General features: G+C 44.0%; 1 protein-coding gene across 7 annotated transcripts in view; it reads left to right on the top strand.

Moving 5' to 3' along the window:
• The window catches only part of ZFR2 (zinc finger RNA binding protein 2), an 85,748-nt gene that overhangs the window by 15,484 nt on the left and 54,957 nt on the right, over window positions 1-15,307 (top strand). For 6 of the 7 annotated variants that reach the window (XM_030540218.1, XM_030540219.1, XM_030540220.1 and 3 more), the window contains 2 exons: window positions 3,495-3,729; window positions 4,459-4,588. In XM_030540218.1, coding sequence (XP_030396078.1) covers window positions 3,495-3,729; window positions 4,459-4,588 — 365 coding nt within the window. The remainder of the gene's footprint in view (window positions 1-3,494; window positions 3,730-4,458; window positions 4,589-15,307) is intronic. The other variant, XM_030540216.1, reaches the window with a different exon arrangement.

The raw sequence follows: 15,307 nt of genomic DNA, 5'->3' as shown, positions 1-15,307 counted from the left end.
CGGAGACTGATATTAAGGAAAAACAGCAATCCCTGTTGATGTTGTCCTGTCAAGGAAGGTTAGAGAGTGAGTTTGAGATCCCTTCTCCCACCAAAGTTTCTGGTAGAACCCCTTGTCCAGCCTTTCTCCCTTTTTCTCCTCTCTCCCTGATCAGTCCCCAGTTCACTAGTCTCTCATTCTCTCACTTCCAGAAAGGACATACTCAGTTTATGAGGAAGAATTTCTTCCTCTGCTCTAGGACTGGTGATAAAAATTCCTTGAGTTTTTCATCACAGTTGACCAGAATAGTGATAGGAATGAAGGGCTTAATATGCTTGCATGTATATTGTCATAAATCAGTTATAGTGTTGCTGGTTGTAGAAGTCCATTTTGAGTTCTTGATGTGTGTCAATAACTTGCATTTATACAGTGTGGAACTTTCCATCTGGAAGGGATTCCAAAGCACTTTACCAAATGAGTATACAGTCCATTTCCAGAAAAAAGTGCACCAATATCTTGGTTTGTGTGCCTGGATATGGCAACACTGCCTGAAGAAAACAATGTTTAACTGAAATTGCGAGGAGAATTTTGCTAAGTAGAGTACAATGAGCTGAGTTGAAATTGGGATAGGATAACTGTGTGTTTTAAGGGACTAATTTGTGGAGTAGCTTATGCAAAAATTCTTTTAGGAGCTGGCAGGAATTCAGAATCCTAGGTAATCCACATATTAGCATAACAATGTTCGTATTGTTGGACTTACGGTATTGCTGCCACTTTCATAACTGGTGCAGATATATTTTTGCTTAAGGGGAAAAATTCTTTTAACTGGGAAAACAACTTTTATTTGGCTATGGTTCTGTTCTAATTTTATATAATTTACATTGCCTTTTGAGTTCTTGCGTTGAAGATGGTTTTAAAATAACCGTTTTAGTGTTCAAGTTGTTTCTAGTTCATCTCTTCACAGTTTACTGGTGAGTGGAAGGAATCTACTTGTTTGTATAGTGATGGATGTTACTACTCTGGAGTAAATACGAATCCTGTTTTGCAAACGCCCTGATCCATTCATGCTTTTGTTCCAAAAAAAAAAAATATTGAAATCTCAGGTATTTACACTATAATAGATAGCATTCTCCTTCACTGTTGACTTTCAGGATGCTAGAACCTGTTTTTCTTCATGGCCTTCCTCCTAGTCATACCTAGTTTCATCAGAAATGTCCTGCTCTAATGTTTGCGATTAGTCAACATACTCTTTGGGAGACCCTACTTCTTTGATGTGCTAGCGTCGAAAATGAGATTGCCCCACATCATTGCTCCAATGAATTTTACACTATTACTAATAGAAGCTGCAAATAAACTGTCTCTGCTTATTTGTCTTTACCAAGGGGCTATACAGCAAAGAAATACATACTTCCAAAAACTATATTATGTAGCGCTCTCCTATTTTAATAAACATTTTAAACTTCATCACAAAGATAGATTTTACAATGACCAATCTTGGTTGCATATTGATGACCTTTCCTTGTTTGTACTGGAACAATTCATTTACATTAGCTGTTTGAATTTTGGGAGGATGGCTTTTAATTATAGTTTTAATTGTATTTTACTTTGCTCTCATTTTGTTGAAAAGCACCCCTTATTTATGTGTGTGTCTATGGATGCTTGATAAATCACCAACCATTGAGAAGGTGTTTGATCACAGGCATGCTTTATCTTGGTTTCCGTTTACGTTATCTTTCTTTCACATACCCACACAAATATAAAAGTTTAAAAAATTAACTATCACCAGTGATACAATTTTTGTCATATTTGGAGCTTTTAGTGAAGAAGGATTAGTGTAGCCGCAAAATACATCTTATTTCTCACACTATAGAACACTTTCAGATGTACCAAACAGACAGTCGTATAGTATGCACAGTTTGGAGTGTGTATGGGGAAGAAGAAGGCCATCCAGGCTATTTAAAATAAAACTGTAATATTGAATTCTAAATTCAGTGTGAAGAATATTCTGAATATACATATGTAGCTCCCGTTAGTTTTAGTTTTAATGGACAAGTGTGATCTTGAGGCATTATAGTACCCAGACTTCCTTGGACTGGAAGTGCAGTGTGAGGAAAGATGGGCCAATGGCTGAAGTGCTAGCCTGTGCTATGGAATAACCAGTTTCAATTCTTTCACCTCAGACATCCTATGTGACCCTGGGCAAATCACTTGGTCTTCTGGTGCCTCAATTTCCTATTTGTAAAATGGGTGTAATAGAACTTCCATCCCTTTAAGGGTGTTGTGAGGATAAAAGCACGTTAAAGATTGTGAGGCCATGAAAGTATGTAAGAGAGCATATTCGCATATGCCTCTATAGTATTTATCTTGAGCACCTTTCTGTGGCAGAAGCTTGGAGTGGCTGCTCCAGAAAGAGCTATGTCTAGTCTAGTTCACTTTTGTCAGAGAGAAAAGTGTGGTGATGTTGCAAATGGAGAATCCTTCTCCAAAAACAGAAAGCGAGTGTCATGGGAAAAAAGGGTTGCCTGAATATGCGGTTTATCAATGACTAGATTAGGAACAAGTAGCACTGATTTAAATTAGGTGGGGGAATTTTAAATAAATTACACTTGGAATTGAGTGCTTCAAAGAATTGCTGGTTCTGTTGTTATCTGTCTTAATGGACACTAAACTTAAATTATTGGGGTCTCCTGGCTTAAATGCTGTTGGCTGCACTGTCTTGGTCTTTAGAGATTGGTTAGCATTATCTGTTCTAAATCTGTATGATGTGGTGGTGGTAACATTTTCATGAGAGCATGTATATTTAAACAATTGTATAGCAGGATATAAAATGACAGTATTTAATATGTGCAGAAAAGTGAGATTCATTGGAGAAATAATCAACGATGAAAGGTAAACTGAAGGAATCCAAATCCTGTCATCCTTGGGCCAGATGATCAGCTGGTTTACATTAATTAAGGATATGGCCTTTTGTTCTTAGCCTTACAGTTGGATGAAGTTCTGTGTACACCCTAAGTGTGTTAGAGGCAAGACATTTTTTTCCCCATGTTATTTACCCTTGTACTCTAGTATGACGGTTGTGGTATGGATATGTAATTGGCCACAGAGCAAGATATATGTTGAATTGGAGGACTTGGAAGAAAGGGTTCAAAATAGCTTGTTCCTGGATCAAACCATGGGAATTAGTATTCTAAAATCAGGGAAGTTAGAACTCTCCACCTTACCCCAATAAAGCTGCTAGTTGATAAATGATGGTGTCAGATTGTACACAAATATATTGTTAGTACCCTGCCTCTTTGCAGCCTTCCTTTCTTTATCTGAATTCCAGTTTTGATCATAGTATTGATTGAGTTTCCACATTGACTTTTTATTTTAGTATTAATCAAACGATACTTACATACATGTGTACTATCTTGACTGATGAGATGAGAATGTGTCAGATTTTGTGTATGAAACTTATGCCCAGTTTAAAAACCTTGAGATGCTGTAGACTTTAAATTGTTTGTCTTGTTTTTCAGCACTCAACCTGCTACAGCTTATTCCCACCCAACCACTGTGGCAAGCTACACTGTCCAGCAAGCTCCTGGGGTGGCGCATACTGTGACGCCATCTTATGCTCCCACAGTGCAGGCTGGCAGGCCGCTTGCAACTGCTGCCTATGGAGCATACCAATCACATTCAGGACAGGACTATGGTTATGGAACTCGGCAGCAAGAACCTACCCCCCAGCCTACCACAACACCAAACTACCAGGTATCAATCCACTAAACCTGTTGGTGAAGCTTTAATTGTTAACTTATCTGAGCAGCATTTGTCCACGTTAATTGCCTCGTATAAAATTTTTGCCTGGGAAGCAGAAGAAGGCTGGTAATATATGTGATTTTGGTTGTTTTTACTCCATATGTTTCCAATCTATAATTGAAAAGGGGACAAGGACTGTGATTTAGGATACATTTGTACAGGCTCAATGGATTTCAATCCTTAATTGGGGTTTCCAGGCACCAAGATAATACAGATTTTAATTATAAAATGAATATATTGGTATTAAGGGATTAATTTCTGATAAATCCTTCAAGATGTTGGACTTGCGGGCTCTAGTATATTTGATACCTTTTTGACTATACATAAAAGCACTACATTTATATATGTATCAGCAAATGCTGAGGATCAAACCAAGTTGCTAGAAAGCCAAAGCAGGTACAAATCTAAGAACAAACATGGCTTTAATTTCCTGAAGTCTAAGGACTATCAACTTTGAAACAAGAGCTGGAGAATGAAATCTGGGAGGCTTTTTGATTTTTTTTTCTATTGTAAACTAACTTGTTCTCCCCAGTTGACATGAACGAATGCATAAAAAAATGTAGCAATTAATTGGACTCTACCAAAATGGCTATCAATTTGCTAAAGAATGCTTAATTTATCTATTAATTTTTGTAGCACTGGGCTGTGTGTTCATAATTTGGCTTCTTTTTTGTTCTGTTGGAATTTCATATACAGGATGGTTACAGTTATGGACGATCTACATTAGCAAGCAGCTATGAGAGCAAACAGTACTACCCGCCAGTTGCTACTCAGCCTCAACACACTGCCACAGACTCTTACTACCAGTCAAGTGAGTGCTACAGGAACCCAGTGTTCACAACTTTAGTGTGTTATTTCAAAGTATGTACAGTACTGGGAGGTTCAAAATGTTAAAGGTTTATTGGCAGCAGGGTATCAGTTGCAGGTAAAGTGTCAAAAGTAGCAAAAATTCCTTAAATCTTCTCTTAAGGGTGTGACATTTTCATTTTTTCCAGTTAATCAAATGTCATAACTTGAACACAAACATTACTTCATACTAATGTTTAAAAAAAAAAGATTTGTAAGAATCTGAATGCACAAATATTTTCATACATATAAGAAAGAGAGCTGTCTACATATGACATGAACTGATGGAGTATAAATACAAATCACAGTGGTGACTTGAAACCAAGCTGGAAATACTGGTTCTTATAGAGGATTGGATTTGATAAGAATGTGAAAAATAACCTATAATATTAAACTTTGGAAGATCATTCCTTTTATGGGTTAAATACATCTACTCAAATTTCAGGTGAAAAATAATTTACTCAGAGCCCATGAGTAGTTTGAAAAAATCAAGCCCATTCCTCAAGACTCTGAGTGTGTTTACATATAGAAATATAATTAAATATAAAAAATATACAGCATGCCCTATTTGTAGAGAAAATTATAGTAGAAAATGTAGGGATAGTGTCACGTTTTTGTTGAGGATGCAAAAAGCACAAAACTGACTCCCATGCATCTTTCCTTGCACAGACTTTGCTATGAACATAATGTCCATACTGGGTCAGACCAATGGTCGTTCTATCTCAGTATCCTGTCGTCTGACAGTGGACAATGCCAGGTGCTTCAGAGGGAATGAACAGGCCAGGTAATCATCAAGTGATCCATCCCCTGTGGCCTATTCCCAGCATCTGGCAAACAAAGGCTAGGGACGCTTCAGAGCATGGTTTTGATCCCTGCCCATCCTGACTGATGGACTTATCCTCCATGAATTTGTCTAGTTCTTTTTTGAACCCTTGTATAGTCTTGGCCTTCACAACATCATCTGGCAAAGAGTTCCACAGGTTGACTGTGTGTTGGGTGAAGAAATACTTCATTTTATTTGTTTTAAACCTGCTGCCTATTAATTTCATTTGGTGACCCCTTGTTCTTGTGCTATGAGAAGGAGTAAATAACACTTTTTTATTTACTTTCTCCACATTGGTCATGATTTTATAGACCTCAATCATATCCCCCCCTTAGTCATCTCTTTTCCAAGCTGAAAAGTCCCAGTCTCATTAATCTCTCCTCATATGGAAGCTAGTCCATACCCCTAATCACTTTTGTTGTCCCTTTCCAATTCCAATTTATATTTTTTGAGATGGGGCAACCACATCTGTACATACTATTCAAGATGTAGGTGTACCATGGATTTATATAGAGGTAATATAAGATATTATCTCTTATCTATCCCTTTCTGAGTGGTTTCTAACGTTGTTAGCTATTTTGACTGCTGCTGCACATTGAGTGGATATTTTCAGAGAACTAGCCACAGTGACTCCAAGATCTTTCTTGCATGGTAATAGCTAATTTAGACCCCATCATTTTATATGTATAGTTGGGATTATGTTTTCCAATGTACATTAAATTTGCATTTATCAACATTGAATTTCATCTGCCATTTTGTTGCCCTGTCACCCAGTTTTGTGAGATTCTTCTGTAACTCTTTGCAATCAGCTATGGACTTACCTATCTTGAATAGCTTTGTATCATCTGCAAATTTTGCCATCTTACTCTTTACTACTTTTTCCAGGTCATTTATGAATATATTGAACAGTACTGGACACCACTTCTACCTCTCCCTATTCTGAAAACTGACCTTTTATTCCTACCCTTTCTTTTCCTATCAGTTAAGCAGTTACTGATCCATGCGAGAACGTTCCATCTTATCCCATGACAATTTACTTCGCTTAAGAACCTTTGGTGAGTGATCTTGTCAAAGGCTTTCTGAAAATCTAAGTACACCATATCCATTGGATCAGCCTTGTCCACATGTTTGTTTGACCCCCTCAGAGAATTCTGTGGATTGGTGAGATGATTTCCGTTTACAAAAGCCATGTTGACTCTTCCCCAACAAACTGTGTTCATCTATGTTCCGATAATTCTGTTCTTTACTATAGTCTCAACCAATTTGCCTGGTACTGAAGTTAGGCTTACTGGTCTATAATTGACAGGGTTGCCTGTAGAGCCTTTTTGAAAAATTGGCATCACATTAGTTGTCCTCCAGTCATCTTACTCCTGGGCGAATTCTGTGCCACTGCATATGCACAGAATTTGTCCCCCCCCAGATTTTTTTGTTTCCCTGTAGAAAAATGACTTTGATGGGGAAGCAAAGGGAAGCAACAAGAGCGGTCATGAGACCCTCCCCAGCAGTATGTTTTGGGTGCCCAGGGCAGCCAGCAAAGAGGTAAATCACTGTGGGGCAGGGGGCGGGACTGGGGAAGACCCAGCTGGTGGCACCTACCCTGTGCTGGGCTCAGCTACTAGTCAGCTGGACTGGGGAGGACGGGACTTCCTCTTCTCCTGCATGGCATCCGAGATCGGATCAGACTCACCCCCAGATTTATCCCCTGTCTGTAGGAATCTCTGCAAACTTTTCCTCCCACGCTTCCTGCATCCATCGCGCATCATCTGCAGGGGGAAGGATCACTGTACAGGGCACTGCTCCCCCATGCATCCAGACCCCCTCACGCACAGACTCTCTTGCCAAGCTTCAAAACCCTCTCCCCCGCACCTGGACGACTCTGACGAGCCACCCACACCTGGATCTCCACCCTACCAAGCTCCAACCAGCTGCACCTGAATCCCCACCCCACTGAGCCACATTCCTCCAACATCTACCCCCCCCCCGCTGAGCCCCTCACACCAAGACCCCTCTGCTGAGCTCTATCCCTCCCAGACCACCCCCTCTCCCGCTGAGTCCCAATCACCTTCACCTGGACCCCCTTGCAAAGTCACATTACCATTGCGCCCAGAACCCCCCCAACAGGCCCCTGTGCATCCAGATCCCTCGCTGAGCCACCTGCAACCAGATTGCGTCACACACAGTCCTCTCAACCAACACCTGTATCCCCCTGTGCTCAGCCCCCCCATACTTGGATCCTGCCTTGCTGAGCCTTCCCACCCATGCCTGGTACATCTGGCATGGAGGGACAGGGCCCTGGGGTGTTTCTGGGGCCGGCCCAGTCCTTGCACTGTGTCAGAGCTGGGTGGAGCTGCACAGTGAATCTCCCACCCCGTGCAGCCAGTGGCCTGTGCTCCCCAGTGACACGCTGGAGCCTCCACATTTATTTGACAAATTAAATTTGCAGAATTTTAAAATATTCTGCGCAGAATTTGTTTTTTGGGAGCAGAATTTTTAATTTTTTGGCATGGAATGCCCTCAGGAGTAGTCATCTGGTACAGAAGCTGATTTAAATAATAAGTTTGACATAACCTTATTCCCAGATTCTGGACCTTAGCGTCCAAAATATGGGGGTTAGCATGAAAACCTCCAAGCTTAGTTACCAGCTTGGACCTGGTACTGCTGCCACCACCCAAAAAATTAGAGTGTTTTGGGGCACTCTGGTCCCACTGAAAAACCTTCCCTGGGGACCCAAGACCCAAATCCCTTGAGTCTCACAACAAAGGGAAATAATCCTTTTTCCCTTCCCCCCTCCAGATGCTCCTGGAGAGATACCCAGACACAAGCTCTGTGAAACTACGCAGAGTGATTCCCCCTCTCCGTTCCCAATCCTGGAACAAAAGCACTTTCCTCTTCACCCAGAGGAAATGCCAAATCAGGCTAGCAATCCAACACACAGCTCTCCCCTTGATTTCTTCCTCCCACCAATTCCCTGGTGAGTACAGACTTAATTTCCCTGAAGTAAAGGAAAACTCCAACAGGTCTTAAAAGAAAACTTTATATAAAAAAGAAAGAAAAAATACAAAATGTTCTCTCTGTATTAAGATGATACAACACAGGGTCAATTGCTTAAAAGAATATTGAATAAACAGCCTTATTCAAAAAGAATACAAATCAAAGCATTCCAGCACTGATATTCATGCAAATACCAAAGAAAAGAAACCATAGAACTTACTATCTGATCTCTTTGTCCTTACACTTAGAAACAGAAGACTAGAAAATAGAACTACTTCTCCAAAGCTCAGAGGAGCAGGCAGACAGACAAAAGACTCAGAGACACACTTCCCTCCACCCAAAGTTGAAAAAAATCCGGTTTCCTGATTGGTTCTCTGGTCAGGTGTTTCAGGTGAAAGAGACATTAACCCTTAGCTATCTGTTTATGACACGCCCCCCAAATTGCAGACAGTGGGGAAGCTCACTGGCGGCAATTTCCTTCTAGAACTTGAAAATAAACAGATTAATACAACACATGCACCTTTACATATACTACTAAGTATATAACTAACAGACTTTTACATTTTAAGAACACTTTTTAACTACTGGATTCTGGGAAACTCTCACGGGAGAGTGCATCAGCAACTTTGTTAGAAGCTCCTGTGATGTGTTGAATTTCAAAATCAAAATCTTGGAGAGCTAAACTCCACCGAAGAAGTTTCTTGTTGTTCCCCTTGGCAGTATGAAGCCACTTTAGTGCAGCATAGTCAGTTTGTAGTTGGAACCGCCATCCCCAAACATATGGGCGTAGCTTTTCCAGGGCGTACACAATGGCATAGCATTTCTTTTCACTGACTGACCAGTGACTTTCCCTCTCAGACAGTTTCTTGCTGAGAAACACGACAGGATGGAAGTTGTGATCTGTTGCTTCCTGCATGAGTACTGCTCCTATACCACGCTCAGATGCATCCGTGGTTACTAGGAATGGCTTGTCAAAGTCCGGGGCCCTGAGCACAGGGTCCGACATGAGCGTTGCCTTAAGCTGGGTAAAGGCTTTTTGACACTTATCAGTCCACTTAACAGCATTTGGCTGGGTCTTTTTGGTCAGGTCGGTCAATGGGGCAGCGATTTGGCTGTAGTGTGGTACAAATCGCCTGTAGTATCCGGCCAAGCCTAAGAAGGATTGGACTTGCTTTTTGGACCGTGGGACAGGCCACTTTTGGATAGCATCCACTTTGGCCTGTAGGGGGTTTATGGTTCCTCGACCCACCTGGTGCCCCAGGTAAGTCACTCTGTTTTGGCCTATTTGACACTTTTTGGCCTTAACAGTTAGTCCTGCCTGCCTGATGCGCTCAAAGACCTTTTCCAGGTGTAGTAGGTGTTCGGGCCAGGAGTCTGAAAAAATGGCCACATCATCGAGGTAGGCAACTGCGAATTCTCCCAGTCCAGCTAGTAGACCATCTACCAGCCTCTGGAAGGTGGCGGGTGCATTTCGAAGGCCGAAAGGAAGGACATTGAATTCATACACCCCCGCATGGGTGACGAATGCTGACCTCTCCTTGGCAGGTTCATCTAGCGGTACTTGCCAGTACCCCTTGGTTAAGTCTATTGTAGAGATGAACTGGGCACGTCCCAACTTTTCCAATAGCTCATCGGTACGTGGCATTGGATAGTTGTCCGGACGAGTTACAGCATTTAGCTTACGGTAGTCCACGCAAAAGCGTATTTCCCCATCTGGTTTGGGTACCAGAACCACTGGAGATGCCCATGCACTGGTAGATGGGCGGATTATACCCATCTGTAGCATGTTCTGGATCTCCCGTTCTATAGCAGCTTGGGCATGAGGAGACACCCGGTAGGGTGGGGTTCTGATTGGGTGAGCATTACCTGTATCAATGGAGTGGTATGCCCGTTCAGTCCGTCCTGGGGTGGCTGAGAACAATGGGGCGAAGCTAGTGCACAGCTCCTTGATTTGTTGCCGCTGCAGACGTTCCAGGGTGGTTGAGAGGTTCACCTCTTCCACGCCACCGTCTTTTTTCCCGTCGTAGTAGACACCGTCAGGCCACTCAGCATCATCTCCCTGGACTGTAAACTGACAAACCTGTAAGTCTCTGGAATAGAAAGGCTTGAGAGAATTAACATGGTACACTTTAGGCTTTAGTGAGGAATTGGGAAATGCTATGAGGTAGTTTACAGCTCCCAGGCGCTCTTGGACCGTGAATGGCCCTTCCCATGATGCTTCCATCTTATGGGCCTGTTGCGCCTTCAAGACCATAACCTGGTCTCCTACCTTGAAGGAACGTTCTCTGGCATGTCTGTCATACCAGGCCTTTTGCTCTTCTTGAGCATCCTTTAGGTTCTCTTTAGCAAGGGCTAAAGAGTGTCGGAGGGTGCTTTGTAGGTTGCTTACAAAGTCCAGAATGTTAGTTCCTGGAGAAGGCGTAAACCCCTCCCATTGCTGCTTTACCAACTGTAATGGCCCCTTAACCTCGTGACCATACACAAGTTCAAATGGTGAAAACCCTGAACTGGGATGTGGTACAGCCCTGTAGGCAAACAGCAACTGCTGCAACACTAGGTCCCAATTATTGGAGAATTCGTTGATGAATTTTCTTATCATGGCCCCCAAAGTTCCATTGAACCTTTCCACCAGGCCATTGGTTTGATGGTGGTACGGGGTGGCAACCAAGTGATTCACCCCATGAGTTTCCCACAGTTTTTTCATGGTCCCTGCCAGGAAATTAGACCCTGAATCTGTAAGGATGTCGGAGGGCCAACCTACCCTGGCAAAGATGTCTGTTAGGGCCAGGCATACAGTGTTAGCCCTGGTGTTGCCTAGAGCTACTGCTTCTGGCCATCGGGTAGCAAAGTCCACTAAAGTCAGTACATACTGCTTTCCTCTGGGCGTCTTTTTTGGGAAAGGGCCCAGAATATCCACAGCTACTCGCTGAAATGGGACCTCAATTATGGGGAGTGGCTGGAGAGGGGCCTTGACCTGGTCTTGAGGCTTACCCACTCTTTGGCATACCTCACAAGACCGGACATACTTGGCAACATCCTTGCCCATCCCCTCCCAGTGGAAGGACTTCCCCAACCGGTCCTTGGTTCTGTTCACCCCAGCATGGCCACTGGGATGATCATGGGCTAAGCTTAAGAGCTTCTCCCGGTACTTAGTTGGGACCACCAACTGTTTTTGCGGCTGCCATTCTTCCCGGTGTCCACCAGAAAGAATTTCCTTGTATAAAAGTCCTTGGTCTATAACAAACCGGGATCGATTAGAAGAGCTGAGAGGCGGTGGGGTGCTTCGTGCCGCCGCCCACGCTTTCTGAAGGCTGTCATCTGCTTCCTGCTCAGCCTGGAACTGTTCCCTTGAGGCTGGGGTCACCAGTTCTTCCTCAGACTGTGGACTTGGGCTTGGTCCCTCTGGAAGCGATGTAGGTGATGGGGTTGGTTCCGTTGCTGGTGAACCGCTCTCCGCTGGTGCACCTGAGGGTATTTCAGGCTCTGGCTGAGCCTTTTGGGTATGGCTGTCGTGTGCTTCTGCCAGTTCTGGCTCGCTGGCGCCCTCTGGCGTTGAGTTTGAAGATGTGGTTGCACTTGCTGGTGCTGGTTGCTGTTCCAGTTCCGGGCCTGGGACTGGAGATGCTGTGGCTGTTTCAGTGGTAGGCATGGAATCCGGGTCCACTACCTCTGTCTGGGTCTCTGGTAACACAGACGGGGCCTCTGTGGACGGCTCAGGAACAGTAATGGGTCTGGAAGCTTGCCTGGTTTGGCTACGGGTAACCATTCCCACTCTCTTGGCCCGCTTCACTTGGTTGGCCAAGTCTTCCCCCAGTAGCATGGGGATAGGATAATTGTCATAGACTGCAAAAGTCCACATTCCTGACCAGCCTTTGTACTGGACAGGCAGTTCAGCTGTAGGCAAGTCTACAGCTTGTGACATGAAGGGGTAAATGGTAACTTTGGCCTTTGGGTTGATGAATTTGGGGTCAACGAAGGATTGGTGGATAGCTGACACTTGTGCCCCCGTGTCTCTCCACGCAGTAACCTTCTTTCCGCCCACTCTCAAATTTTCCCTTCGCTCCAAGGGTATTTGAGAGGCATCCGGGCCTGGGGATCTTTGGTGTGATGGTGGTGTAATGAATTGCACTCGCATGGTGTTCTTGGGACAGTTGGCCTTGATATGTCCCGGTTCATTACACTTAAAGCATCTTCCATCTGATGGTTCACTGGGCCGAGGGGAGTTACTGGAGACTGGTGAGGTTGAAGAGTAGGGTATCTGTGGCTTTACTTGGGTGGTATGGAGGGTCTTTGGCTGTCCTCGGTTGTAGGGTTTATGGTCTGTGTGCCCCCTGGGGTAATCGTTCCCCTTGACAGTAGCTTTTTGCTTTCTGCCAGTTCCATCCATTTGGCTCCAATCTCCCCCGCCTCAGCGATAGTTTTGGGATTTCTATCTTGTATGTACCGTGTGATGTCTTCAGGAACACCATCCAAGAACTGCTCCATTTGTATGAGGAGGTTCACTTCTTCCAAGGTTTGAATGTTGTTTCCTGTTAACCAGGCCTCATAGTTTTTTGCAATGTAGTAGGCGTGTTTGGGAAATGACACCTCTGGTTTCCATTTTTGGGTTCTGAAGCGCCGACGGGCATGATCTGGGGTTATCCCCATCCTGTATCTGGCCTTGGTTTGAAAAAGTTTATAGTCATTCATTTGCGGCTTGGGCATTTCAGCTGCCACCTCTGCTAAAGGTCCACTGAGGTGTGGCCTTAATTCTACCATGTACTGGTCTTCGGGGATGCTGTACCCAAGACAGGCTCTTTCAAAATTTTCCAAGAAGGCCTCGGTGTCATCACCTGCCTTGTAGGTGGGAAATTTCCTGTGCTGTGGAGCAATAATTGGCGCCGGGTTGTTAGGGTTGGCTGGCACATGCAGCCCAGCTTTTGCCATCTCCAGTTCATGTTTTCTCTGTTTTTCCTTCTCTTCATTTTCTTTTTGTTGTTTTTTCCATTTCTCGGCGGTGGGCCACCTCTTCTTCTTCTTGCTTCCTTCGGTGGGCCACCTCTTCTTCTTCTAGTTTTCTTTTGTGTGCTGCCTCTTGGGCTGCCTGTTCTCTTTGGAAGGCTGCCAGTTTGAGGCTTTCTTCCTTTTCTTTCATCTCCATCTGTCGCCTGTGCTCAGCGTCTTTGATTTGTTCTTCGGCGTCAATCTTTGCCTTAGAAGTCATGGTTCCTGTTTTCTTGTGTTGGGGTGCCCTCCGGTGTTTATTTTCTGAACTGCAGGCTCTCTGTTGCCTCCTGAAGTCTGCCTAGCAACAGTGCTTTTTCCTTTTCTCTCTAGCTAATGTTCAATGAAGGGAAACCAGAAAAACCACTTTATTTGCATGCATATAGAGTGCTGGTATGACTCTCAATGGGAGTGCTATTGTGTGACAATAGACTGTCAATAGTCTGCTAATGGCTTCTTGCTTACTATGCAAGCCACAAACTGCTAGAGAGAGCAGAGAAAAAAAAAATTCTCTCTGGTTCCCTTTTAAAACCAAACTGTTTCTCTCTGCTAAAAAACCCTTAGCAGAGAAAAGAAAAATATAATATTCCTACTGGCTTCTGGATTCTGTCTATCTCCCGCCACTGCCACCATGACATAACCTTATTCCCAGATTCTGGACCTTAGCGTCCAAAATATGGGGGTTAGCATGAAAACCTCCAAGCTTAGTTACCAGCTTGGACCTGGTACTGCTGCCACCACCCAAAAAATTAGAGTGTTTTGGGGCACTCTGGTCCCACTGAAAAACCTTCCCTGGGGACCCAAGACCCAAATCCCTTGAGTCTCACAACAAAGGGAAATAATCCTTTTTCCCTTCCCCCCTCCAGATGCTCCTGGAGAGATACCCAGACACAAGCTCTGTGAAACTACGCAGAGTGATTCCCCCTCTCCGTTCCCAATCCTGGAACAAAAGCACTTTCCTCTTCACCCAGAGGAAATGCCAAATCAGGCTAGCAATCCAACACACAGCTCTCCCCTTGATTTCTTCCTCCCACCAATTCCCTGGTGAGTACAGACTTAATTTCCCTGAAGTAAAGGAAAACTCCAACAGGTCTTAAAAGAAAACTTTATATAAAAAAGAAAGAAAAAATACAAAATGTTCTCTCTGTATTAAGATGATACAACACAGGGTCAATTGCTTAAAAGAATATTGAATAAACAGCCTTATTCAAAAAGAATACAAATCAAAGCATTCCAGCACTGATATTCATGCAAATACCAAAGAAAAAAAACCATAGAACTTACTATCTGATCTCTTTGTCCTTACACTTAGAAACAGAAGACTAGAAAATAGAACTACTTCTCCAAAGCTCAGAGGAGCAGGCAGACAGACAAAAGACTCAGAGACACACTTCCCTCCACCCAAAGTTGAAAAAAATCCGGTTTCCTGATTGGTTCTCTGGTCAGGTGTTTCAGGTGAAAAAGACATTAACCCTTAGCTATCTGTTTATGACAAAGTTACATACCACTTCCATTTCCACCTTAATTGAATTGGTCTTGTTAGTACTGACACCCGCCTCCCCCTACCCCCCACTTGATAAGGCATCTCCCATCTTTTCATATATGTAGTGCTTACTTTATTTTTCACTCCATGCATCTGACGAAGTAAATCAGCTGTTTGCGCGGGAAGCCTGGGAGGACTGAGAAGGAAGCAGTGGCTTCCCTCAGGTGAACTAGGGCAGGGGGGCGAGGATGCGAGGAGGTCTCCAGGCGCCGCACGGCTCCGGCCCGGGCCCGGATCCGGATCCCGGGCAGCATGGCTCCGGCCCAGGCCCCAACCCCGGCCAGCTGGGCGGCATGGCTCCGGCTCCTCTTGAGTGACCCCCAGCCAAACGGCCCCAACCTGGC

This window comes from Gopherus evgoodei, chromosome 22 (assembly GCF_007399415.2).
Source record: "Gopherus evgoodei ecotype Sinaloan lineage chromosome 22, rGopEvg1_v1.p, whole genome shotgun sequence".
Classification (NCBI taxonomy): domain Eukaryota; kingdom Metazoa; phylum Chordata; order Testudines; family Testudinidae; genus Gopherus; species Gopherus evgoodei.
This window is presented reverse-complemented; position numbering and strand designations above follow the sequence as displayed.